The 24,666-nt window shown below is 42.7% G+C and overlaps 1 protein-coding gene and 1 long non-coding RNA gene across 5 annotated transcripts; one reads left to right on the top strand and one right to left on the bottom strand.

The window, feature by feature from the left end:
- Positions 1-690: 690 nt before the first annotated feature.
- Positions 691-24,016, bottom strand: LOC122541369 (uncharacterized). 3 transcript variants are annotated; one of them, XR_015753064.1, is made up of 3 exons: positions 23,888-24,016; positions 16,107-16,368; positions 691-827 (listed from the first exon to the last, which is right to left on the bottom strand). It is a non-coding gene; the product is annotated as an uncharacterized LOC122541369 (long non-coding RNA). The 3 variants fall into 3 exon arrangements; XR_015753063.1 differs by lacking the exon at positions 23,888-24,016 and adding an exon at positions 19,701-19,828; XR_006309580.2 differs by lacking the exons at positions 691-827; positions 23,888-24,016 and adding exons at positions 13,722-15,008; positions 19,701-19,828.
- Positions 18,423-24,666, top strand: LOC122541368 (uncharacterized). Of its 2 annotated transcripts, none has more exons than XM_043678074.2 (3): positions 18,423-19,029; positions 21,757-22,026; positions 23,919-24,666. In XM_043678074.2, the coding sequence occupies exons 1-3, from the start codon at positions 18,424-18,426 to the stop codon at positions 23,925-23,927; spliced, it is 885 nt and encodes a 294-aa protein (XP_043534009.2). In that variant the 5' UTR covers position 18,423; the 3' UTR covers positions 23,928-24,666. The 2 variants fall into 2 exon arrangements, with proteins under 2 accessions (XP_043534009.2, XP_087835548.1); XM_087979422.1 differs by lacking the exon at positions 18,423-19,029 and adding an exon at positions 19,932-20,057.

Below are 24,666 nucleotides of genomic sequence, written 5' to 3'. Positions count from 1 at the left end.
TCAATGCTGTCCATGCAAACCATAATTTTACACACTTCTATCAAGTCTCCCCTCTGCCTCCGCTGCTCCAGTGAACCCTTGTTTTCTAGCCATTCCTTATAGCTCAGTCTCCCTAATCCAGGCAGAAACCTGGTAAACCTCTTCTGCACCCTCGCTAAAGCCTCCACATAATTCCAAAAGATGGTAACCAGAATTGAACACAATACCCTAAATGTAGGCTTACCAAAGTCTTACGAAGTTGCAATATGACATCTTGAATCTTGTACTCAACTTCCTGACCAATGAAGGAAGCATGTCACATGCCTTCTTTACCACCCTATCTGCTTGTGTGGCTACTTCCAGGGAGCTATAGACTTGAGCCCCAAAATCCCCAAAATACCAGTTGTGTTCAGGTTCCTGCCATTAACAGCATTCTTTTCTGAATTGAATCATTTATTGTCACGTGTATTCAATATAAAATACAATGGAAGGTGTGAACTGTCACCATGCATAGGTGCCATTCACTTTAACAAAATAAAATTAAAAACAAAGATAACTTAAAGAGAGTCCAACTTTTCCTTCTCCGCTGCTACAGTCCCGCTCCAGGATTCCCAGCCCACACCATACCATGGCCAGAGTCCTGCTCCGGGATTCCCAGCCCATGTCATACTGGGGCCAGAGTCCCTCTCCACACAGAAGCGAGAGCTTTATTCCAGGCTTCACAGGCTGACCGACTCTGCAGCCATGCTGCCTCTGGAGATGCTGGCACCACTCTGGAGCCCATCGAAGCCGCCATCCTCTCGAAGAGCTCTCTTTATCAGGTAGGTTTGAGTGAAAACTAAATAAAACTGAGAAAAGAAAAGGAGGAAAGAGAAAAGAAATAAGCCAGCACATAGGACAAGCCCATCATTGGAACCTGGACATTGCCTACTCTGCTGCTGCCATCTTCTCCTTTAAATTCCTGAACATTTGATCACACATTGACCTGGATTAAACTCCATTTACCATTTCTCCACCCATATCTGTAACTAATCTATATCCCACTGCATCCTTTAACAACCTTCTACACTATCCACAACCCCAGCAACCTTTGTATCATCTGCAAACTTACTAATGCACCCACCTACACTTTCATCTAAGTAATTTATACATACTGTATATACTTGTTTATTGGTCGATCTCATATATAAGTCGATCCCTTATTTTGGCCAAAAAATCTGGTATTTTTTCATATACCTCCGTTTATTAGTCGACCCTAGTTTTTCAGAGGTCTCTTCCTGACTATACATGCAGCCTTAAAGGTCAGGACTTGCACATTTTTGATTCAAATACAATACCTGAATCATCACATGTTACAATCACCAGTATGTATTTGCGCAACGTGATCTTCAAATCATTAAATTGAATGTTGATAACTATATATATATGCTGTATAGATACTGTATGTATTTATCTATGTAATATTTACATACATATATTTGACCTGTGCATGCAAATACTATGGTACCTTATGGCAGATCTCGACCTTGTCTTCCTGCTGTTGCCTCAGTTTCTTCAAATACAGTGTCGCATACAGTTGTTCTCTGAACTTATTGTAAAGCTCTCCCAAATTCAATAATAGCCATAATTCTTTTTCCTTTTGTTGTTTATTATTCTATGTAGAAACCTTGTCGATTTTTTGACTCATGCCAAACATGAATTTCATCCTCTCGAAAACAATATCTCATGTGTAAGTCGACTCCCTAATTTCAGCTTTAAAAGAAGTCTTCAAAATTTGACTTATACACAAATATATATGGTATATCACAAATAGCAGATGTGCCAGTATGGATCCCTGTGGAATACCACTAGTCACAGACCTCCAGCAAGAAAAATATCCTTCCACTACTACTCTTTGCCATCTACGGGCAAGTCAATTCTGAATCCACAAGGCCAGATCACTGGATCTCATGAATCTTAACCTTCTGATAAGCCTAACTTATCAGAAAATCCATGTAGACAACATTCGCTGCTCTATCCTCATCGGTCACCTTTGTCACCTCTTGGAAAAATTTGATCAAGTTAATAAGACACAACCTGCCTGCACAAAGCCATACTGATTGTCCTTAATTAAGCCATGGAGAGGAATTCGACGATAATGAACCTCTGTGGAAAAGAATCCTCACCTCTGCCTTAATGGAGAGGCCCCTTATTATTGAATTGTGTTTGCTAGTTTTTGTTTCTCTCACTAGAGGGAGCTACCCTTCAGCATCAAGTCCCCGAAGAATCTAATATGCACAGTCACCTCTCCTACCTCTAATCAAGTGAAGCCTCTCTGAACTACCTCTATTATAATTATATCATCATTTCAGTGAGGAAACCAGAACTGTAAACAGTACTCCAATATGACCTCACAATAAGGAAAATAAGACACAAAACAAATTTATGAATAAAATGAAAAGAATTTTTTTCAAATATAAAACTAAGATGAAAAAAGGAAAATCTCTAAAAGTTCTCAAAAAAACAAAAAAAATTGTGCCTCTATCACAAAATTTCCCTACATTTATACCTGATCTCCCTCACAACAAGCAACAATTGACCTGTCTGCCTTCCTAAACTCCTGCTGAACCTGCATGCTAACTTTTTGGGATTCATGCATCTAGTCATCCATATCCCTGTGTATTGTAGAGTTCTGCAATCACTTGATATTTTGTTTGATGCAAGTTATAAAGGACAAAAGGCTGGAACTAAAAAGCATTGTTGCTTTTAGATGATTTCACTAGATTTCCTGAAGTGGTGCCTTTTGGAAAAATTACTGTGAAAATGGCAGAGAAAAGGTTAGTTCAATATTTTACAATATATGATTACCAAACAAAAACTAATCAGATCAAGGTTCAAGTTTTATGTCATATATATTCAAAGCCATGGTAAATAGTTTGAATATTGTAAATGCAATAATTTACATTAGACTATATTCCTTACAGCGTGGAAACCGGCCCTTCCACCCAACCAGTCCACACTGACCCTCCGAAGAGTAATCCACCCAGACCCATTTCTCTTTGACTAATGCACCTAACACTATGGGTAACTTAGCGTGGCCAATTCACCTGGCCTGCACATGTTTGGATTGTGGGAGGAAACCGGAGCACCCAGAGGAAACCCACACAGACACGGGGAGAATGTGCAAACTCCACACAGACAGTCACCCAAGGCTGGAATCGAACCTGGGACCCTGGTGCTGTGAGACAGCAGTGCTAACCACTGAGCCACCGGGGCATCTTTACTTTTTCATCTTAATCTCAAAATGCATTGCAAAGATAGCCAAGGATTTGAGCTTATTGTCAGGAATATCCTAATGATTAGGATAAAGAAATTCCCTTGTTACTATGTGCCATTAGGGATGCTCTTAATGAATCCAAACTCGGTCCTTTTGACATGAGGTGAAAGCACCTCTTACATTGATTAAAGAAATAATCTTAAAACTAAGTTCAGACATAATGTTTTCAGCATGTACTTTGACTTTTAGAAATAAACTAATGAATGCATGTGAGTTGTTCAAGAAACATTTGAAAGGTTGTCACCAAACAATGAAATTGAGAGTAGATGGAAAGGCCAATGCTTGGAATTTTTTTGTGAGTGGTATGGTGTAGTTGTTGCCTATCTTGGGGGAAACATTTAAAAGCATAATTCACTGGACCTTATTAAAAAGAAGTTCAATTAAGTAAATTATATGCTGAGTACTCCAGACAAGAGACAGGCTTGGTGAGTGTGTTGTATCAATGCTTAAAGATATTTTAGAACAGTGATGATAGTCAAAAAAAAAAATACTTACATTAATGAAAGAATTAAGAAATAACATAACAGCAGCAGAATAACTAAGAATGAAACAAATGCAAAATTTGATCCTTGAGCAATCAGCTTAGATTGAACTGAGGGTGAAATGACAAGATACTTTATCTTCCATAAAATTATCAAAGTTGCTTATAAAGGTCATGACAGAATCGTGAAACAACTTATGTGAAACATCAGAAGAAATGTCCATTGCTGGGGACATGATGTTAATGTAAGTGATGGGTTACCCACAAAACAACATCCTTACAAACTCAATCCAGAGAACTTAACTCAGGTGGGGGAAGGGATTATGTTTATGATGAGTGATGATGTTATTGATGCAAGTCGTACAATCTGGCACAAAAACAGAAATTGCTGGGGAAACTAAGCAGCATCTGTGAAGAGAAACCAATGTTATTGTTTCAAGTCCACTGACAGTTCTGAAGAAAGATCACTAGAGCTGAAATTTTAACTCTGCTTTCCCTCCCCGATGTTGCCACGCCTTCTGAGTTTTTCAGCAATTTCTGTTTTGTTTGTTATCCAGTATCTGTAGTTCTTTGGGGTTTTTTATGTCTTAGTACCTGGAGCTCACCATCTTAATAGCCCCAATAGTATATGTTTTGCACAAATTCTGTATTGATCATTGCAAACTCAATTCAGTCAGGGAAGCAAACTCAAATCCCATTCTATAACGGGATGATTGCACGATAGAGCCAAAGAAATATCAGCTTTTGTAATAATAATTGGACTTTATTAATGCAAAGTCATGTATTTGGAATGAAAAAATATCAGCAACATTGTAATGATTGATCAATAAAGTAATTGAAGGACTATGTGCATGTATAATTTACACTAACAACTTGGTTGCTTGCAAAGAAACCTGGGAAGAATATTTTCCCCTCTTAACTGAATTGTTGATTGGCTACAAGGAATCAATTTATTTATAAATCTGGAAAAAAGTGAAGCGACTGACATATTTGCTCCACACTGAGGGGCAAGATCCAGAAGTGAAAGTTATGGACTGTTTTGGAATTTCCCGGTGCTAAAACTCAAAATTTTGCAATGTTGGCATGAGTGGATTTTATCAGCTGGTCATGTTGAACTTCAGTACTATTGTGGTTCCTTTAATGAATTTATTAAAGGAAGTTAGAAAATATGACTGAACACAAGAATGCCCCTGTGCCTTCCAAAGTGCAAAAGGTTTGCTGACAACTCCATTTTTTTTAAAGTATCAAATTATGGGAAGACTGGCAAACTAGCAGTTTCTGCCAATGATATCAGTGTGGTCATTCCAAACAGCATGTCTTTGCATTTCTGCCACTTCCCTGGTGATTGCAATTGTTTTAAGTTCCTCCTCTATTTTACTGAGTAGAACCCTGCCAGACTTGCTATCAGTGAATTCAAGAACAAACTATGTAAAATTTGAAACAATAAGTTGAATTTTAATACTCTGACCACTAAGTTGATGGACTGAATGGATGACTGCTGTTCCTATGTTCGTGTGTCACAGAGATCACTGATGCTAAGGTCAGTTTAGGATAGTGATTGAGACATGGATCAAGCTTAGTGGTCAGAATATTAAAATTCAGCTTATTGTTTCAAATTTTACATAGTTTGCTCTTAAATTTGCTGATAGCAAGTCTGTTAGAGTTCTACTCAGTAAAATAGAAGAGAAATTTAAAACAACTGCAATCGCCAGGAAGGTGGCAGAAATGCAAAGACATGCCACTTGGAATAACCACACTGATATCATTGGCAGAAACTACCGGTTTGCCAGTCTTTCCATAATTTGATACTTTCAGAACAAATAGAGTTGTCAGCAAACCTTTTGGGTTTTGGAAAGCACTCTGGCATTCTTGTTTTATTTTCTGACTTCCTTTAACAAATTCAGTAGAGGAACCACTGAAGTTCAGCAAAATCAGCTGATAAAATTCACCCATGCCAACATTGCAAAATTTTGTGTTTTAGCACCGAGAAATTCCAAAGCAGTTCTTAACTTTCACTTTTGGATCTTGTCCCACAGTGTGGAGCAAACATGTCAGTCACTTCAATTTTTGCCTGATTTATAAATAAATTGATTCCTTGTAGCCAATCAACAATTCAGTCAAGAGGGGAAAATATTCTTCCCAGGTTTCTTTGCAAACAACTAAGTTGTTAATGTAAATTATGCATGTACATAGTCCTTCAATTACTTTATTGGTAAATCATTCCTGATGAAGGCCTTATGCCCGAAAAGTCAATCCTGACCTGCTCTGCTTTTCCAGCACCCCACTCTTGACTCATTCAGTCCATCAAGCCTGTTCCACCATTCAGTGAGATCATGGCTGGATTTGTGGCCAAACTCCATACACCTGCGTTTGGCCCATATCCCTTAATACCTTAACAAAAATGTATCCACCTCAGATTTTAAACCAACACCTGACCCAGCATCCTTTGCCATTTATTGAAGAGGCTTCCAAACCTCTATCACTTTTTTTGTGTAGAAGTGCTTCTTAAGATCTCTCCTGAATAGTCTAGACCTGATTCTCAGACTGTGCCCCTATTTCTAGAACCTCCAACAAATGGAAATAATTTATCCTTATCTACTTCTTTTTCATGTTAATACCTTGAAAACTTTGATCAGATCAACACTAACCTGTCAAATTCAAAAGAAAACAGGTCTAACTTACATCTCTCCTCATTAACTGAACCTCTGAAGTTCAGGAGTTACTTTTGCAAACTTAGGATGTCCTCCCTCCAAGGCCAATATGTCTTTCCAAAGGGGTAATGTCCAGATCTGCTCACAGTAATTTACAAGTGGTGTCTAACCAGGTTTTTGTATAACTGCAAGATAACTTCTGCATCTTGTATCGCACCCTGTAGATATAAAGGCCAGCATTCCAATAGATTTCTTGATCATTTTCTGCATCTGTTTGTGACATTTTAAAGGTCTATGCAGCTGAACTCCCAAGTCTCTTTGGACATCTGCAGTATTTAACTTCATACTATCTAGAAAGTACCCTGATCTATCCTTTATCAGTCTGAAATGGATTATCCACACTTTCTCATATTTGTCACAGTTTTGCATATTCACTTAGTCTCTCAGTGCCCCTTTCTAACTTTATGCTCTCATCTTCACTGTCTACAATGCTGTCTAACTCTGAGTGATCAGCAAAATAGACGATGTTCTATGTCATTGTCCTCATCATCACACTCACTGTGACACATTCAATGATCACTGTGATACAATCAATGATCAGTGTGATGTCAGCAATAATACTGATCAGCCTTGTTTATCAATTATCTAAATAATAATAGGAAAACTGCATTTGATAACTTGATACTAACAGGGTTACTTCTTCAACATTGATTTTATTTGAACGGAATAAATGTATAATCGATATACTTTGGCTGAATTACATCCTTTTAAGATTTCTTTGCAGTGTTTCAGTTTAATTGGCCATCAAGTCTGCTCCAGCTCCCTCTCCAACTCCAGCAGCTGCTCCAGTTCCAGCTTTTGCTGCTGCTCCAGGTCGAGTTCGGGCCAGTGATCCTGCTCCAGCTGCTGCTGCATGTCCTGCTCCACCTCCAGCTCCTGCTCCAGCTCCAGCTCCAGTTCCAGCAGCTGGGCCAACTCCAGTTCCAACTGCAGGTCCTGCTCCTGTTCTTCTGCCTGCTCCCTCTCCCGCTCCCACTCCCACTGCCCCTCCAGCTCCAGCTTCAGCTTCGGCGTCAGCTCTGGGGTCCAGTCCCTGCCAATTGCCAGATTGCCAGCTGTCGAAGTCCTGTCCCCATATGGTGCCAAGTGCCACCAGGATGAGAATCACTGACTCACCACGAGCCACATCACAACAGTTGCCAGGAGCCATGTCATAAAGCAGTCGAGGTCCCTCCCACTCAAGTCCTCTCTTCTGCCTTTTGCCACTTGATTGCCTTCCTCTGAACAAAAATGAGCTTCCCTTTATAACATAAATTACAGCCATCCCTTCCAATGCCTACTTCATTCAAGGAAATAATTCAGATTACTTTGCTAAACAGTGCTTTAGACAGTTTTCTATCTAAGGCACACAGTATGGACTGTAAATCGAGTGCAGAGCTTACAATTTGTAAACCAAATGTAGCACTAAGTGTTGGAGAGACAAAGGTTGAGAGATGACTTAATCAAGGCATATAAGGTCATCAGAAGGTCAGATAGGGAGGACAATGAGAGCCTTTTTCCACGGATGGTGAAGGCTAACACGAGGGCACATTGCTTTAAACTGAGGAGTGATAGGTTAGTTTCTTTACTCAGAGAGTAGTAGGCGTGTGGAACGGCCTGCCTGAAAAAGTAGTAGACTCACCGAAGTTAAGGGCATTTGAATGGGCATTAGACATACATATGGATAATATTGGAATGGTGTAGGTTAGATGGGCATCAGATTAATTTCACAGGTCAGTGCAACATCGAGGGCTGAAGGGCCTACACTGCGCTTTAACGTTCTAGGTTCTATGTTCTGTGTCTGTAATCTCAGAGTTGGTAAATGGAGGTGAAACCTCTATCCATATGCCAGGTTCAAACTGTGTGTTGTTCTCAGAGTGATTCAACAACCAACATTTATTACAGGCTGTAAAATAAACATATATTCAGCTTTGGGTGTAGAGGAAGGGGAAACATTTTCTGATTCTGTTAAATAGTGAGAAGAGGGGCTTTACTATTTAATCTGAGTTTGATCTTGTAAAGACCCCACGATATGATATGCACTCAGTAAAATGACAATGAGGACTGAAGTCACTGGAAATGTCTACAAGAATAACAAAAATATCAGTCCTTGTTCACAAGCCTGAGGCTGATTTGCTTGTCACACCTCCAACAACTATTTGAGATCCAACATCTGCTGCTGCTCCACATTAATTTCTGACAAATCATCCTCCTTTAACTTGAGTTTCTGCTCCACTTCAAACTTCTGTTTTCACTTCAGTTTCTATTCCCACTCCTGCTTCAATTCTATATTCTGTCATAGGATGTGGGTGTCATTGGCTCAGTCAGCACTTATTGCCCATTCATAGCATCCCTATGGTGTGGAGTCAGCCCATTTGGTCTATTGAGTCCGTGCTGACCTTCCGAACAGCATCCCACCCAGAACCACTCCCTTCATCCTGCGTGCCCCATGGCTAACCCACCTTTCATGACCAATCTCCCTAGTCTTTGGACTGTGGGAGGAAAGTGGAGCACCCAGAGGAAACCCACACAGACACGGAGAGAATGTGCGAACCCCACACACACAGTTGTCCAAAGCAGAAATCAAACCCTTAGGTCCCTGAGGCAGCAGTTCTAACCATTGAGCCACCATGCCACTCTAATGGCCTAGAGGCAATTAAGGGTCAGCCTCATTGCTCTGGGTGTGGAGTCACATGTAGGCTAGACCGGGTAAAGACAGCAGTTTATTTACCTAAAAGGCATTTGTGAATCATGTGGGCTTTCCCCAAATAATTGATTTATGGTCATCATCAGACTCTTACTTCTGGATTTTTTGGGGAAATGAATGTTCCACAGTCAGATTTGAACCAGTATGCACCAGAGCATGACTTTTGGTCTGGATTAATGGTCTAGTGATAATTTACATTTAGAGTTTTTTTAATATTAGATTACTTACAGTGTGAAAACAGGCACTTCGGCCCAACAAGTCCACACCGACCCTCCGAAGAGCAACCCACTCAGACCCATTCCACTACATTTACCCCTTCACCTAACACTACAGGCAACTTAGCATGGCCAATTCACCTAACCTGCACATTGTTGGGCTGTGGGAGGAAACCGGAGCACCCGGAGGAAACGCACGAAGACACGGGGAGAATGTGCAAACTCCACACAGATAACTGCCTGAGAACATAGAACATAGAACAATACAGCACAGAACAGGCCCTTCGGCCCATGATGTTGTGCCGAACATTTGTCCTAGCTTAAGCACCCATCCATGTACCTATCCAATTGCCGCTTAAAGGTCACCAAAGATTCTGACTCTACCACTCCCACAGGCAGCGCATTCCATGCCCCCACCACTCTCTGGGTAAAGAACCCACCCCTGACATCTCCCCTATACCTTCCACCCTTCACCTTAAATTTATGTTCTCTTGTAACACTCTGTTGTACCCGGGGAAAAAGTTTCTGACTGTCTACTCTATCTATTCCCCTGATCATCTTATAAACCTCTATCAAGTCACCCCTCATCCTTCGCCGTTCCAATGAGAAAAGGCCTAGCACTCTCAACCTATCCTCCATTCCAGGCAACATCCTGGTAAATCTTCTCTGCACCCTCTCCAAAGCTTCCACATCTTTCCTAAAGTGAGGTGACCAGAACTGCACACAGTACTCCAAATGTGGCCTAACCAAAGTTCTGTACAGTTGCAACATCACTTCACGACTCTTGAATTCAATCCCTCTGCTCATGAACGCTAATACACCATAGGCCTTCTTACAAGCTCTATCCACCTGAATGGCAACTTTCAAAGATCTATGAACACAGACCCCAAGATCCCTCTGTTCCTCCACCTCACTAAGAACCCTACCGTTAACCCTGTATTCCGCATTCTTATTTGTCTTTCCAAAATGGACAACCTCACACTTGGCAGGGTTGAACTCCATCTGCCACTCCTCAGCCCAGCTCTGCATCATATCTAAGTCCCTTTGCAGCCAACAACAGCCCTCCTCACTATCCACAACTCCACCAATCTTCGTATCATCTGCAAATTTACTGACCCACCCTTCGACTCCCTCATCCAAGTCATTAATAAAAATTACGAACAGCAGAGGACCCAGAACTGATCCCTGCGGAACTCCACTTGTAACTGGGCTCCAGGCTGAATATTTACCATCTACCACCACTCTCTGACTTCGACCGGTTAGCCAGTTTTCTATCCAATTGGCCAAATTTCCCTCTATCCCATGCCTCCTGACTTTCCGCATAAGCCTACCATGGGGAACCTTATCAAATGCCTTACTAAAATCCATGTATACTACATCCACTGCTCTACCCTCATCCACATGCTTGGTCACCTCCTCAAAGAATTCAATCAGACTTGTAAGGCAAGACCTACCCTTCACAAATCCGTGCTGGCTGTCCCTAATCAAGCAGTGTCTTTCCAGATACTCATAAATCCTATCCCTCAGTACCCTTTCCATTACTTTACCTACCACCGAAGTAAGACTAACTGGCCTGTAATTCCCGGGGTTAACCCTATTCACTTTTTTAAACAGGGGCACAACATTCGCCACTCTCCAGTCCCCTGGTACCACCCCCGTTGACAATGAAGATGAAAAGATCATTGCCAACGGTACTGCAATTTCCTCTCTTGCTTCCCACATAATCCTAGGATATATCCCATCAGGCCCGGGGGACTTGTCTATCCTCAAGTTGTTCAAAATGTCCAACACATCTTCCTTCCAAACAAGTACCTCCTCTAGCTTACCAGTCCGTTTCACACTCTCCTCTTCAACAATACAGTCCCTCTCATTCGTAAATACTGAAGAAAAGTACTCATTCAAGACCTCTCGTATCTCTTCCGACTCAATACACAGTCTCCCACTACTGTCCTTGATTGGACCTACCCTCGTTCTCGTCATTCTCATGTTTCTCACATATGCATAAAATGCCTTTGGGTTATCCTTGATCCTATCCGCCAAAGATTTTTCATGCCCTCTCTTAGCTCTCCTAATCCCTTTCTTCAGGTCCCTTCTGGCTATCCTGTATCTCTCCACTGCTCTGTCTGAACCCTGTTTCCTCAACCTTATGTAAGCCTCCTTCTTCCTCTTTACAAGACATTCAACCTCCCTCGTCAACCAAGGTTCCCTCACACGACCATTTCTTTCCTGCCTGACAGGTACATACATATCAAGGACACGCCGTATCTGTTCCTTGAAAAAGTTCCACATTTCCATGACATCCTTCCCTGACAGCCTATGCTCCCAACTTCTGCTCCTCAGATCCTGTCTTACAGCATCGTAATTACCCTTCCCCCAATTGTAAAACCTACCCTGTTGCACGCACCTATCTCTCTCCATAACCAAGGTGAAAGTCACAGAATTGTGGTCACCATCACCAAAATGTTCACCCACTAACAAGCCCATCACTTGTCCCGGTTCATTACCGAGTACCAAATCCAAAATGGCCTCCCCACTGGTCGGACAATCTACATACTGAGTTAGAAAAGCTTCCTGGACACACTGCACAAACACCGCCCCATCCAATCTACTTGATCTAAAGAGCTTCAAATCAATATTTGGGAAGTTGAAATCGCCCATGACTACTACCCTGTGGCTTCTGCACCTTTCCAAAATCTGTTTCCCAATCTGTTTCTCCACATCTCTGCTGCTATTGGGGAGCCTACAGTAAACACCCAACAAGGTGACTGCACCTTTTCTATTTCTGACTTCAGCCCATACTACCTCTAAAGGCAGATCCCCCTCGAACTGCCTTTCTGCAGCCGTTATACCATTTCTAATTAGCAATGCCACCCCCCCTCCTTTTTTACCACCCTCCCTAATCCGACTGAAACATCTGTAACCAGGAACCCCCAACAACCATTCCTGTCCCTCTTCTATCCACGTTTCCGTGATGGCCACAACATCGTAGTCCCAGGTACTGATCCACACCTTAAGTTCACCCACCTTATTTCTGATACTCCTTGCGTTGAAGTATACGCACTTGAACCCATCTCTGTGTCCGCAAGTACTCCCTGTCAGTGCTACCTTCTTCACAGCCTTCCTACATTCTTGGACATCCTGACAAACAGCTAGCCTACCTGCTGGACTACAAGTCCAGATCCCATCCCCCTGCCAAATTAGTTTAAACCCCCCCCGAAGAGTGCTAGCAAACCTACCCCCCAGGATATTGGTGCCCTTCTGGTTCAGGTGCAACCCGTCCTGCTTGTACAGGTCCCACCTTCCCCAGAATGCAGTCCAATTGTCAAAATACCTGAAGCCCTCCCTCCTACACCATCCTTGCAGCCACGTGTTCAACTGCACTCTCTCCCTATTCCTTGCCTCACTGTCACGTGGCACCGGCAACAACCCAGAGATGACGACTCTGTCTGTCGTAGCTTTAAGCTTCCAGCCTAACTCCCTGAGCTCTTGAATGACCTCCCCACCCTTCTTCGTACCTATGTCGTTGGTGCCAACGTGCACCACGACTTCTGGCTGCACACCCTCCCCCTTAAGGATTCTGAAGACACAGTCCGAGATGTATCGGACTCTGGCACCCAGGAGGCAACAAACCATCCGAGAGTCTCGCCCATGCCCATGCCCGTCCATCCCTCTAACTAGAGAGTCTCCTATAACTATCGCTCTCCTCCTCTCTCCCTTTCCCTTCTGAGTCTCAGAGCCAGACCTCACGCCACAGACCCGGTCACTGCAGCTTACCCCTGCTAGGCTGTCCCCCCCACCAGTATCCAAAGCTGTATACTTATTGTTTAGGGAAATGACCACAGGGATCCCTGCACTGCCTGCTTCCTCCCCTTCCCACCTCTAACTGTTACCCAGCTACCTCTGTTCTCTGGCGTAACTATGTCCCTGTAGCTTCTATCTATCACCTTCTCAGCCTCTCGAATAATCCTCAGTTCATCCAACTCCAGTTCCAGTTCCCTAACTCGTTCTGTGAGGAGCAGGATCTGACTGCATTTCCTGCAGATGAAGTCGGCAGGAGTATCGGTGGTCACCCCTACCTCAAACATCCTGCAGGAGGAACAATTCCACTGCCTGCGCTGCCATTACTCTACACTTCGTCTCCAAAGCAAGAACACTGAGTAGCTTACCTGTGAACTTTAAAGTTAGGTTAGAGGAGGAGGATGGGAGGGAGGCCCTACTGTGTAGGGCCTGGGGACTAGAACACACCCACTCAAATATCAATCACTTACCTTCCCGACCAGCTCTGCGCTCCAACCTCACTTCCGCCCAGCTCGCGCCGCTCTCTGCTGAGAAAAGACCGTTGGCGTCGAGATAAGTTATTTTTATATCACTTACCGTCGAGGTAAGTTCTTTTTATATCAAACAGGCATGAATTGAACCCAGGTCTCTGGTGCTGTGAGATTAGCAATGCTAACCACTGTGCCACCGTGCTGCCCAGTCATCATCTTTTTCCCAGCACTCTTACTTGAGTTGCTGCTCCAGGCCCAATTCCCACTCCTGCACCAACTCTGAGTCCAGCTTCTGCCACTGCTCCACTTCCTGCTCCCACTCCAGCTCCTGGTCCTATTCCAGCTCCACTCCTACTCCAGATCCAGTTTCTGCTCTTACTCCAGTTTCCTGCTTCTACTCTAGCACCCAGTCCTTCTCCAGCTTCCAGTCCTACTCCGGATCAGGTTCCTGCTCAGCTGTTCCAGTAGCTCAACCATCGCCAGTGATGGTTTCTGTTCCTGTTCTTTTCCCTGCTCCATCTGCAGCTCCAGTCCTCATTCCTGCTCTGTCTCCTGAGTAACCATTACTGATTGTCAGTAACTGCTTTCAGTGGATCTGGGAAGGGCTATTCAATGACACTGAATGGTGTTCGTATCTGATTCTCCACCCCTCTATCTCCACCGGGACTAAATTCCGAGGGAGAAGGCCTTTTCATCAGCCTTCCTAAACTGCTGCTAACTGTGCCCCTTTAGTCACACATTCATGTCGACATAGATTGTTTCCACTAGACTCGCTGGTAATAGCTCAGTTGCGGGCAAGCCTCTCACCATGCAGACACCACAACAGAAGGAACAATGCAGATTACTTGCCAACTCCCAGCAAGAGTGACTCAATCAAAAGTAATCTGGGGGCTAGATGCAAAATGGGGAGGCTTCTCGCATACCAGGCAATCAGCAGCCTGACAGAGTCATACTCTCAGAATCATACCTTACAGACACCACCATCACCACCCCTGGATGTGACTTGTCACACTTGACATGGCAATACAGTGATATAAGGTTGGGAAGGAGTTGCCCAAGACGCACTGTTGAATATGGGGTGATTCATACTCACAGAACTGTGAAAGAACTGAACATTTTTCTCCCTCACTCCCTCCGCGACTTGTTGCCATCTCCAATCTGTTCAGTTTGCTGAGAACAAACCATACAGTTGTCAACAGACAAAAGATCTGTGCCATCAATCATCGGTCGCTAGTCCATCGACCAATCAACACCTTGTTGCCAACCAGAGGCACATCTGTACAGCCCGTCAGCTCCAAGTCATCTGCAACTCACAATTCAATTCCTGCTTGACCACACAGTTTGAAAGGTGCCTGCAATGGGAGTCAGGTTATTAGTTTCAAAACATATAGCCACCTTTGCAAACACCAGTTTTAAAACAACTTTTTCTTATTTCAATCTGTAGCTTTTAAAAAGGATTAAACTATCATGATGGACAAGTTAGTGAGGCTGCTCAGTGGACTTTAGTACATTCTAGCTATAAGATGGTAAGGTTACTCATGGGCTTCTTTGAAATACACACAAATTTGGGTGCAGTTACTGAACCTGTGAAAGGAGAATGTAATGTGCTGCAAACTGATATCAAATGGAGGCATCAGTAGGAAAATTTGTGAAGACCAAGATCTACAAGCTCAGCGAAAAGGGATTGTTATAACAGAATGCTGAGTGTTTTATAGGTCTAGAAAAAGCAGAACTCACAAGGTACCACAATGGAGGACACTTGTAATTTTGTTCAGATATATGCTGTTCATCAATATTCAGCATCAAATGCAGTTTTCCTGTTACTATTTGGATTATTGATATCAAACTGTAAACCGAATGCAGAACTCACAATGTATAACCGAATACAGAACACAGAGTCTGCAAACCGAGTGCAGAGCTCACGATCTGTAAAGTGAATACAACGCTCACAATCTGTAAACCAAGTGTAGAACTCACAGTCTTTAGGCCTATTGTAGACCTCTCAGTCTGTAAGCTGAGTACAGAGCTCAGAGTCTGTAAACAGAGTATGTGCTCACAGCTTGTAAACTGAGTACAGAGCACACACTCCGTAATACAGACTTAAAGTGTTTTCACTCGACTCGCCGATACTAATATTGTCAGCATGCAGACAGGCCTCTCTCCATGCAGAATGCACAACAGAAGAAATAAGACAGATTACTTGTCAACTCAGAGCAAGAGTCACTCATGCAAGGCAATCCAGGCACTAGAGTCAAAACTGGGCATGTTGTCTCACTGACCAGTCAAGCAATAGCCTGATGTAATCATACACATGGAATCATATCATACAGACAGCACCATCACCATCTCTGAATATGTCCTGTCCCAACAGACGTGGGCAGCAAAGTGATATATAGTTGGGAGGCAGTTGCCCCAGAAGTCCTGTTGAATATGGGGTGTTTCATACTCACAGAGCTGGGAAAGAACTGAACACCTTTCTCTCTCACTCCCTCTGTGACTTGTGGCCATCTCCACGCTGTTCAGTTTCCCGAGAACAAGCCATATAGTTGTCAACAGGCAAAAGGTCTGTGCCATCAATCATCGGTCACTCGTCCATCGACCAATCAACATCTTGTTGCCAACCAGAGCTGCATCCGTACAGCCCGTCAGCTCCAAGTCATCTGCAACTAACACTTCAATTCCTGCTTGGCCGCACAGTTGTTTCAACAGTGTCTGCAATGAGAGTCAGGTTATTTGTTTCAAAACATATAGCCACTTTTGCAAACACTAGTTTTAAAACAACTTTTTCTTATTTCAGTCTGCAGCTTTTAAAAAGAATGAAACGAGCATTATGGACTAGTTAGTGAGGCTGCTAAGTGGACTTTAGCACATTCCAGCTATAAGATTGTAAGATTACTCGTGGGCTTCTTTGAAATGCAAGAAAGTTTAGGTGCAGTTACTGACCCTGTGAAAGGAGAATGTGACGTGCTGAAAACTGGTATCAAATGGACGTATCAGTAGGAAAATTTGTGAAGACCAAGATCTACAAGCTCAGTGAAAAGGGATTGTTATAACAGAATGCTGAGTGTTTTATAGGTCTAGAGAAAGCAGAACTAGCAAGGTACCAAAATGGAAGGCACTTGTAATTGTGTTCAGATATATGTTGTTCATCAATTTTTAGCATCAAATGCAGTTTTCCTGTTACTATTTGAATTATTGTTATCAAACAGTAAACTGAGTGCAGAAGTCACAGTCTGTAACCAGGTACAAAGTCCACAGTCTGTAAAGCCAATCTGGAACTCTCACTCTGTAAACTGAGTGTAGAACTTGCAATCTGTAAACCAGGTGCAGAATTCACAGTCTGCAAACCGAGAACAGAGCACACAGTCTGCAAATTGAATGCAGAGCTCACTGTCTGTAAACGGTATACAAGACTCACAGCGTGTAAATGCAGAACAGAACCCACAGTCTGTAAACCAAGTGTAGAACTCAAGGTCTGTAAACCAAGTGTAGACTCACTGTCTGTAAACTGAGTACAGTGCACCCAGTTTGTAAACTCAGTACAGAGCACACACTCCGTAATACAGACTTAAAGTGTTTTCACTAGACTCGCCGGTACTAATACTGTCAGCATGCAGACAGGCCTCTCTCCATGCAGAATGCACAACAGAAGAAATAAGGCAGATTACTTGTCAACTCAGAGCAAGAGTCCCTCAAGCAAGGCAATCCAGGCACTAGAGTCAAAACTGGGCATGTTGTCTCACTGACCAGTCAAGCAATAGCCTGATGTAATCATACACATGGAATCATATCATACAGACAGCACCATCACCATCTCTGAATATGTCCTGTCCCAACAGACATGGGCAGCAGAGTGATATATAGTTGGGAGGCAGTTGCCCCAGAAGTCCTGTTGAATATGGGGTGTTTCATACTCACAGAGACGGGAAAGAACTGAACATTTTCTCTCTCGCTGCCTCCGTGACTAGTTGCCAGCTCCAATCTGTTCAGTTACTGAGAACAAGCCATACAGTTGTCAACAGGCAAACGGTCTGTGCCATCAATCATCGGTCACTCGTCCATCGACCAATCAACATCTTGTTGCCAACCAGAGCTACATCTGTACAGCCTGTCAGCTCCAAGTCATCTGCATCTCACACTTCAATTCCTTCTTGGCCACACAGTTGTTTCAACAGATCCTGTGATGGGAGTTAGGATGTTCGTTTCAAGACTTAGGGCCACCCTTTCAAACACTAGTTTTACTACAGGAGCCCTGGCTGACCAATATAGATAGGGGATTTAGAATCTCCTCACTTCAGGGGCCTCACTCTGAGCTGGCTGGAGTGACTTGGTAAGAGGATACTGGCCTTTACGCAATTATTTCAGAGGGATTGATGGGAAATGTTGTCAAGTCCAAGATCTACAAGCTCAGCTAAAAGTATAACAGAATGCTGAGTGGTGTATAAGTCTAAAGAAAGCAGAATTAGCAGATTACCGCAATGGAGGGCCATTGCAATTTTGCTCAGAGACATGCTGTTCCCCAGAGCAAGGACTGCATGTTGTGTCCAGGTATTGTTGACGATCCTGGCCTGGAGGAAACAACTGGAAAAACACAAGGAGATGATTCCACCTTCTGAGAAGGTATGTTAAGTTGGGGAAGAAAGATTGGCAGACACAATAGAGTGGACGACCGAAAGTTGGAAGGGGAACTGCGCCCAGCTGTTCAGACACAAGAGAGGAAGTAGGTAGCACGCAATTTCTATAAATTAGCCTCTGGATTTATTCTAAATGTGGTTGATAGCAGACGAGTTTGTTCTGATTTTCTCGCCACAAATTAACTTCTGCGACTTAACGGTGAATGCTAGTTATTGCGGCAGCTTCAATCAATTGTCAGTGTGTTGTGATATAACGCCGTTGAAGATGGCCATGTTGGAGAAACTCCAAGAGAGTTTCCTGAATGCTAAGCCGGGAATGTTCCAAGTTTTGGGGAATTTCATTATATTTCTAATCCTTTATGGAGTGGAATGTCTACTAGAGAATGAGATCCAATGTCCATGTCATCTGCCATCGAACATCCGCTACATCTCAATAACGTTTGTTTTCCCCGCAATGTCACTGTTCATTATTGGTCTCTTGGTACAAAGTTACTTACAGAAATTGTGTCATTTATGGTGGAGCAAGCAGAAGGTAGAGTACCGTCCACCCACACCTATACCTAGCCTGCTGACTGTGTGTAAAGCATCAATTCCAGCAATACTATGGATTATTCTACTCTTATTGAATGGCAACTATTACGCCTGTTCCAAGTTAATCGGTAGAAGTGAAACTGCATGCGAGTCGAAATGCAATGAGAATTCCTCTGAAATTGTCCAAGACTACTGCATTGCATCACAGGTAAGTGGTTCTTTTACATGGTCACTGTAACGAGCAAAGAGAGACTGTGCTGCACTCAGGAGAAAGTGAGGTCTGCAGATGCTGGCGATCAGGGTCGAGAGTGTGTTGCTAGAAAAGCACAGCAGGTCAGGCAGCATCCGAGGAGCAGGGGAATCGACGCTTCGGGCATAAGCCCTTCATCAGGAATTTCTCTGATGAAGGGCTCAGGCCCGAAATGTGGATTCTCCTGCTCTTCGGATGCTGCCTGACCTGCTGAGCTTTTCCAACAACACAGTCTCGACTGAGCTGTGACTAAACTCCATATATCTACCCATTGGCCAGGGGTTGGTGAGCCCAGTTAGCTAAGCCAGCTGCCTTATAATGCTGACCCACTATCAATTACGTGGGTTCTATTCCTGCACTGGCTGAGGTTATTATGAAGCACTCTGCTCGTCAACCTCTTCCCCTCGTGATATGCAGCGATTCTCAGGTCATAACAAGAAATGATGATGGTGATTTTAATTTTTATATAGATTCCTTTTCCATATCTTGAAATACCTTGTGCATCCCTCAATCATGGACTGGCAGAAGATTGAAATTGTAACAAGGCTTTCAAACATTTCTGTGCACAAATATTTCGTAACTTCACTTCAGTTATGAGATTTCGAACTCAAAAGTTTGCGACTACGTACCCAGGGGGAAGAGTCTATCACCGCCTGCTTCCAGTTCCCCATGTCGTTCGAACCAACCGGTAACCTTCTAGATTCCAGGGATAACAAACCGATCCCTCCCTTGCACCGTTGTATTTGGTCTCCCTCCGAGGCGAAGGATTGCAAATTGTCTCGATGAATGTGTCAGCTGAAAGTACAGTGCTTTACCTGTGATACATCTCGGTTGAAAATCTGAGCTGAGCTGGAGAGAACTGCAGGCTGTTGAAAGTAGGAACTGTGCCTGAAGGCTGTAGTTTCAAAGTGAGAAGACATGTGGTCGCCCTAATATTGGGCAAGATGGTGAAAAGCTCACTGATGGTAGATTGGAGGAAACGAAAGGTGCGGCATATGAAAGTTGGAAACACAGAAAATGCGGGAGATATTGGGCTTGAGGGGGCTATTGGGGAATGAAAGGGAGGGACATAAAAGGGCCGTAAATGTCTAGGATGGAGCAGTTCTATGGATGATTCATTCTGGGCAATACACTTTGAGAAAGATATCAAGCCGCGGTGAGGTTGCAAATGAACCTATCTGAATGCCACCAAAGATGGGGAAGTTCGAGAGCCTCAGAAATCTACAGGACAGAAAAGGCCCCTTTCCACAATCAAGTCTGCACCAGTTAGACATGAGCATTGAACTATTCTCATCCTATTTTCCAGCATCTGACCCATTGCCTTCTGTGCCTTGAGATCACAAGTGCACATCTAAATGTAAGTCAATGTCAGTGGTCTGAAGACAGCAGGGAAGTTGGGAATGCTTTTATATAGCATAAAGGTTTAAAGGGCATTTGATAATTATGCTGAATATAAGCATGCAGGTGCCACAGGCAGTGACGAAGGCATATGAGATGTTGGTCTTCATAGTGTGAGGATTGGAGTATAAGAGTGGGGATGTCTTGCTGCAATTGTATAGGGTCTTGGTGAGACTACATCTAGCGTATAATGCAGTGTTTTGGTCTCCTTATCTGGGAGAAGGTTATTCTGGCCATGTAGGGATTTACCAGACTATAGTACTGCCATTTCAGGGAGAAAGGAGAGAGTGAGGATTGCAGATGCTGGAGATCAGAGTCAAGAGTGCGGTGCTGGTAAAGCACAGCATGTCAGGCAGCATCCAAGGAGCAAGAGAATCAATGTTTCATGCATAAGCCCTTCATCAGGAATCCTGATGAAGGGCTTATGCCTGAAACATTGATTCTCCTGTTCCTCAGATGCTGCCTGACCTCCTGTGCTTTTCCAGCACCATACTTGGGATTCCAGGGAAAAAGACTGGATCAGTGAGGACTATATTTTCTGGAGTTTAGAAGAATGAGAGGACTTCTCATAGTGACCCATAGTTCTAACAGGACTAAACGGGTAAATGCAGTAAGAATATTTCTGAAGACTAGCAAGTCAAACCAGGGATAACAGCCTAATGATATGAGGGAGGCCATTAAGGACTGAGATGATGAGAAATGTCTTCACCCAGAGAATGGTGAGCTTGTAGAATTATTTGCACAGAAAGTGTTTGAGGCAAACACATTGAATATTTTCAACAATGAGCTAGATATAGTTCTTAGGACTAATGGAATCAAAAGACTTGGGGGGAAAGCAGGAACAGCATTCTGAGTTGGATGATCAGCTATGATCATAGTGATTGGGAGAGCAGTCTTGAAGGGCTGAATGGCCTACTCTTGCTCCTCCTTTCTGTGTTTTTTTTTAAATCGTGAGAGAGAAATAAATATGGAGATTTGTTTCTACCTCCGAAAGGATCAGGAAAAAGTGGAAAGAAATTCAAAGATGTTTGTCAGAAAAACCAGAGGTCACACTTGAGAAAAATATACATGATAGCTTGTTATAATCCAGAATGTATTCCCTAAAAGAGTGGTAGAAGCAGAGAAGAATGGAATTAAAGGGGGAAATAAATATCACAATTTTTGGAAACTGCAGGGGAGTGGGATTAATTCTGAAACAGACTGGATTCCTCTTGTGTTGTATCATTCTATGATTCTATGCATCATTGTTTAATTGAATTTCTTATATCTCCACCCATACCTTAACAGTTCATCGGCAGCCTTGCAGTGGTCATATTACTGTCTGCATTGGCAATATTCAACTTTCTTCAATATTGTTCCGACTGGAAGAGCAAATATATGTTTGAATATAACTGTAAATGTAAAAAAGATGAAGCAAAGTTGCTGGGGGAAAAGTTGAAAGCCAAGGCAGCTGAAGCTGTCAAAGAAATTTGCAAAAGTAAGATGTCAACACAATTCCCAAATGATGGGCAAATTCAGCCAGGATCCAGTCATGAAAACATGGAAATGAATTCCCAGGTAAGTGTTATACAATATTCAGAAATATTATGGCAAGGAGGATGCAGAGAATGAAATGTGGTAAATGCAGCTAAATCCAACTTTCAAAGATTAAGGTAGAAATTTATCTTGGATGGATCTGCAAGAAACGCCATTAAAGTGTACTCTTGATATTCAATTCTGTTGGAATTCTGTTAATGGAATAGAATATTAGTTGAATCTCTAAATGTTCTCTAAAATTATGATGTTAAATCTGGCAGAATAAATACTGAGACTGGGGATGTACTGAGAACAATTATCAGATGACTTATTCGCAGGGCACCAAGTATATCACAATAAAAGGCAAAATATTGCAGATATTGGAAATCCAAAATAAAAACAGAAGGTGGTTGAGAAGCGCATCATTGGAGGAAAGAGTTCCATACAAGAGTCATAGTGGACTCAAAACATTAACTCTGTTTCTCTCTCCACAAGTGCTGCTGAGTTTCTGCAGGACTTTTCTAATAAAAACATTATAACTCCATCACAGACAGTAATGTTGTCTGAGCTGGAGCTGGCTGACCAGCAGAAGAGTCGATCACAAAGGACAACAGTGGGGCTGTCCGAGATGGAGCATCTGACACCTTTACAGAATAATCTCACATGGGACAATGGCACGCTGGTGTAATCATTTAACTCTTCCCATGGTGCATGCTTTCCTGAGCATAGATGCATGCAATATCACAACAATTATTTGAGGCAGTCAATACTGTTCCATCCTCTTAACAACTATTCACCAAGGTGATATTTGACATCATCAGTTTTCAATTTTGTCAAAAGATATGCCAACAACTGATCAAATGGCACAGTCACAAAACTAATTGCTGATTTATTAACAATTATTTCAATCTGAAGTCTGAACAAACACCAAACCATGAATACTACTTTGCAATCGCTATTACTCTACGAAGTGTCATGATCTGTCATATTTCCATTAATTCATCACTGATGAAATGGTGGATTCTGTGTTGTAGCTTCTCTTTCACCTCTTCCATTTAACTTCTGAATAAAAGCCAGGATGAGCCTGGACTCTGTCATTCACATACAGTTGCCAGAGAGAGAGACAACTGATGGTGAGTTTAACCTGAGGGTCACCAAGCCTCCAGCAGAGAGAGGAGTTGAGAAGGAGAATCCTTCAAGATAATTTCAGCCAGTACAGGAATTGAACCTATGCCATTAGAATTACTCAGTTTCACAAGCCAGTTGCTTAGCCAACTGACAGTCCATAAACCAGGGGTCATAGATTCAAACTAGGTGACAGAGGAATTGGCGGGGATGTGAGGAAATAATAACCTTTTTTTACACAGAGGGTAATGGGTATCTGGAATTCACTGCTTGAGTTGCCAGTGGAGACAGAGGCCTTAAACCATTTGAAAAAGTGCCTGGATCAGCACCTTAAGTGTTGTAAGCTGTAAGGCTATGGGCCATGTGCAGGGAGATGGGATGAGAAAGGACATCTGGGTGACTTAAGGTCACACGACAACATGGGCAGAATGCCTCCCACCCCCCAGCAACCCCCACACCCCCCTCCCCCTTCTGTGCTATATCATTGCTGTGGTTCTAACTGAGCTGGTCAATCCCACATGACTATATAACAGACAGCTAGTTTGCATATCAAGAAGCCCCTAAAATACCAGACCACCTGATATTATTTCCATTCTCGATTAGGGCATAATGGATTTAAATCTTATTACTAATTGCTTAATATTGCACAATTATAGCAATTGATATGAAGGGATTCTGGCAGTGGAGGACAAAGACACTAGCAGTGCTAACTTCATGTTTACAATAAGGAGAAACAGGGAGTTCCCTGGTCTCCTTGCTCAGTATTATTACAGCTCACCCATTTAAGTGTGACTGTGCTTTTCCACCAGGTTCCTTAGGATCCATCCAAATCGCAGTAGTCCACTAACAGTAAGGATTGTAAGAAGAGGAACATCAAATCACATCTATTACTGGAAGTGGCGCCAAAGGCAACAGACCCCTGATATGGAACACAATTGAAAATATGCATTCAACTTTTACTAACTGTTAATTACTCACATGTTTGGATAAATAGTTTTCTTTCACACAGTAGATTACAATATTTCTGTGATATCTGAAGTCAGGTTAAATAAATAAAGGATTTCAGGCAAAAAAAAACGTTGTCAGACCTGAGTAGCTGGGACTGAATGGATTCTGACAGTGGTAAGAAAGCCAACAGATATAAAACAAAATAGCAGAGAGTCATTAAAACTTCACTCTGCAAGATATTGACAGCCTGGTGAGTCACACTGGCTTTGAATTTTCCAGCACCTGCTCCAATCGGCATGAAGGGAAAGTTAAAAGGGAATCGGCAAATCTTCCAGACTTGTTAGAAGAAGGATGAGGTTGCGCACAGCTAAGCAATGAACCTGAACAAATCAGGGCAGCAAATTTGTTATTAGTGATGGGGAGGAACTGCCACAACTGTATTACATGCAAGGTTTCAGTGAGAATCAGAAAAGCCAGTCCTATGGAATTTTGGAGGTTCAGAAGGACCATCTACTACTGTCATTCATGAATGTTATGTGTTCCAAGTAATTCACTGCAGATTTGTCCTTTAATTGCCTCTTTTTTGACTTAAACTTATTTCAAATTTGA

Source organism: Chiloscyllium plagiosum, unplaced genomic scaffold, assembly GCF_037043375.1.
Source record: "Chiloscyllium plagiosum isolate Xiang-an unplaced genomic scaffold, Cpla_swu_hap1 HiC_scaffold_35, whole genome shotgun sequence".
In the NCBI taxonomy this organism is placed as follows: Eukaryota; Metazoa; Chordata; class Chondrichthyes; order Orectolobiformes; family Hemiscylliidae; genus Chiloscyllium; species Chiloscyllium plagiosum.
This window is presented reverse-complemented; position numbering and strand designations above follow the sequence as displayed.

Excerpts from the sequence above, each read along its gene's own strand:
- LOC122541368 (XM_043678074.2), top strand. The coding sequence starts at position 18,424 with ATGTGGTTGATAGCAGACGAGTTTGTTCTGATTTTCTCGCCACAAATT. Across the intron at positions 19,030-21,756 it reads ACTACTGCATTGCATCACAG|TTCATCGGCAGCCTTGCAGT; the intron begins GTAAGTGGTTCT and ends ATACCTTAACAG.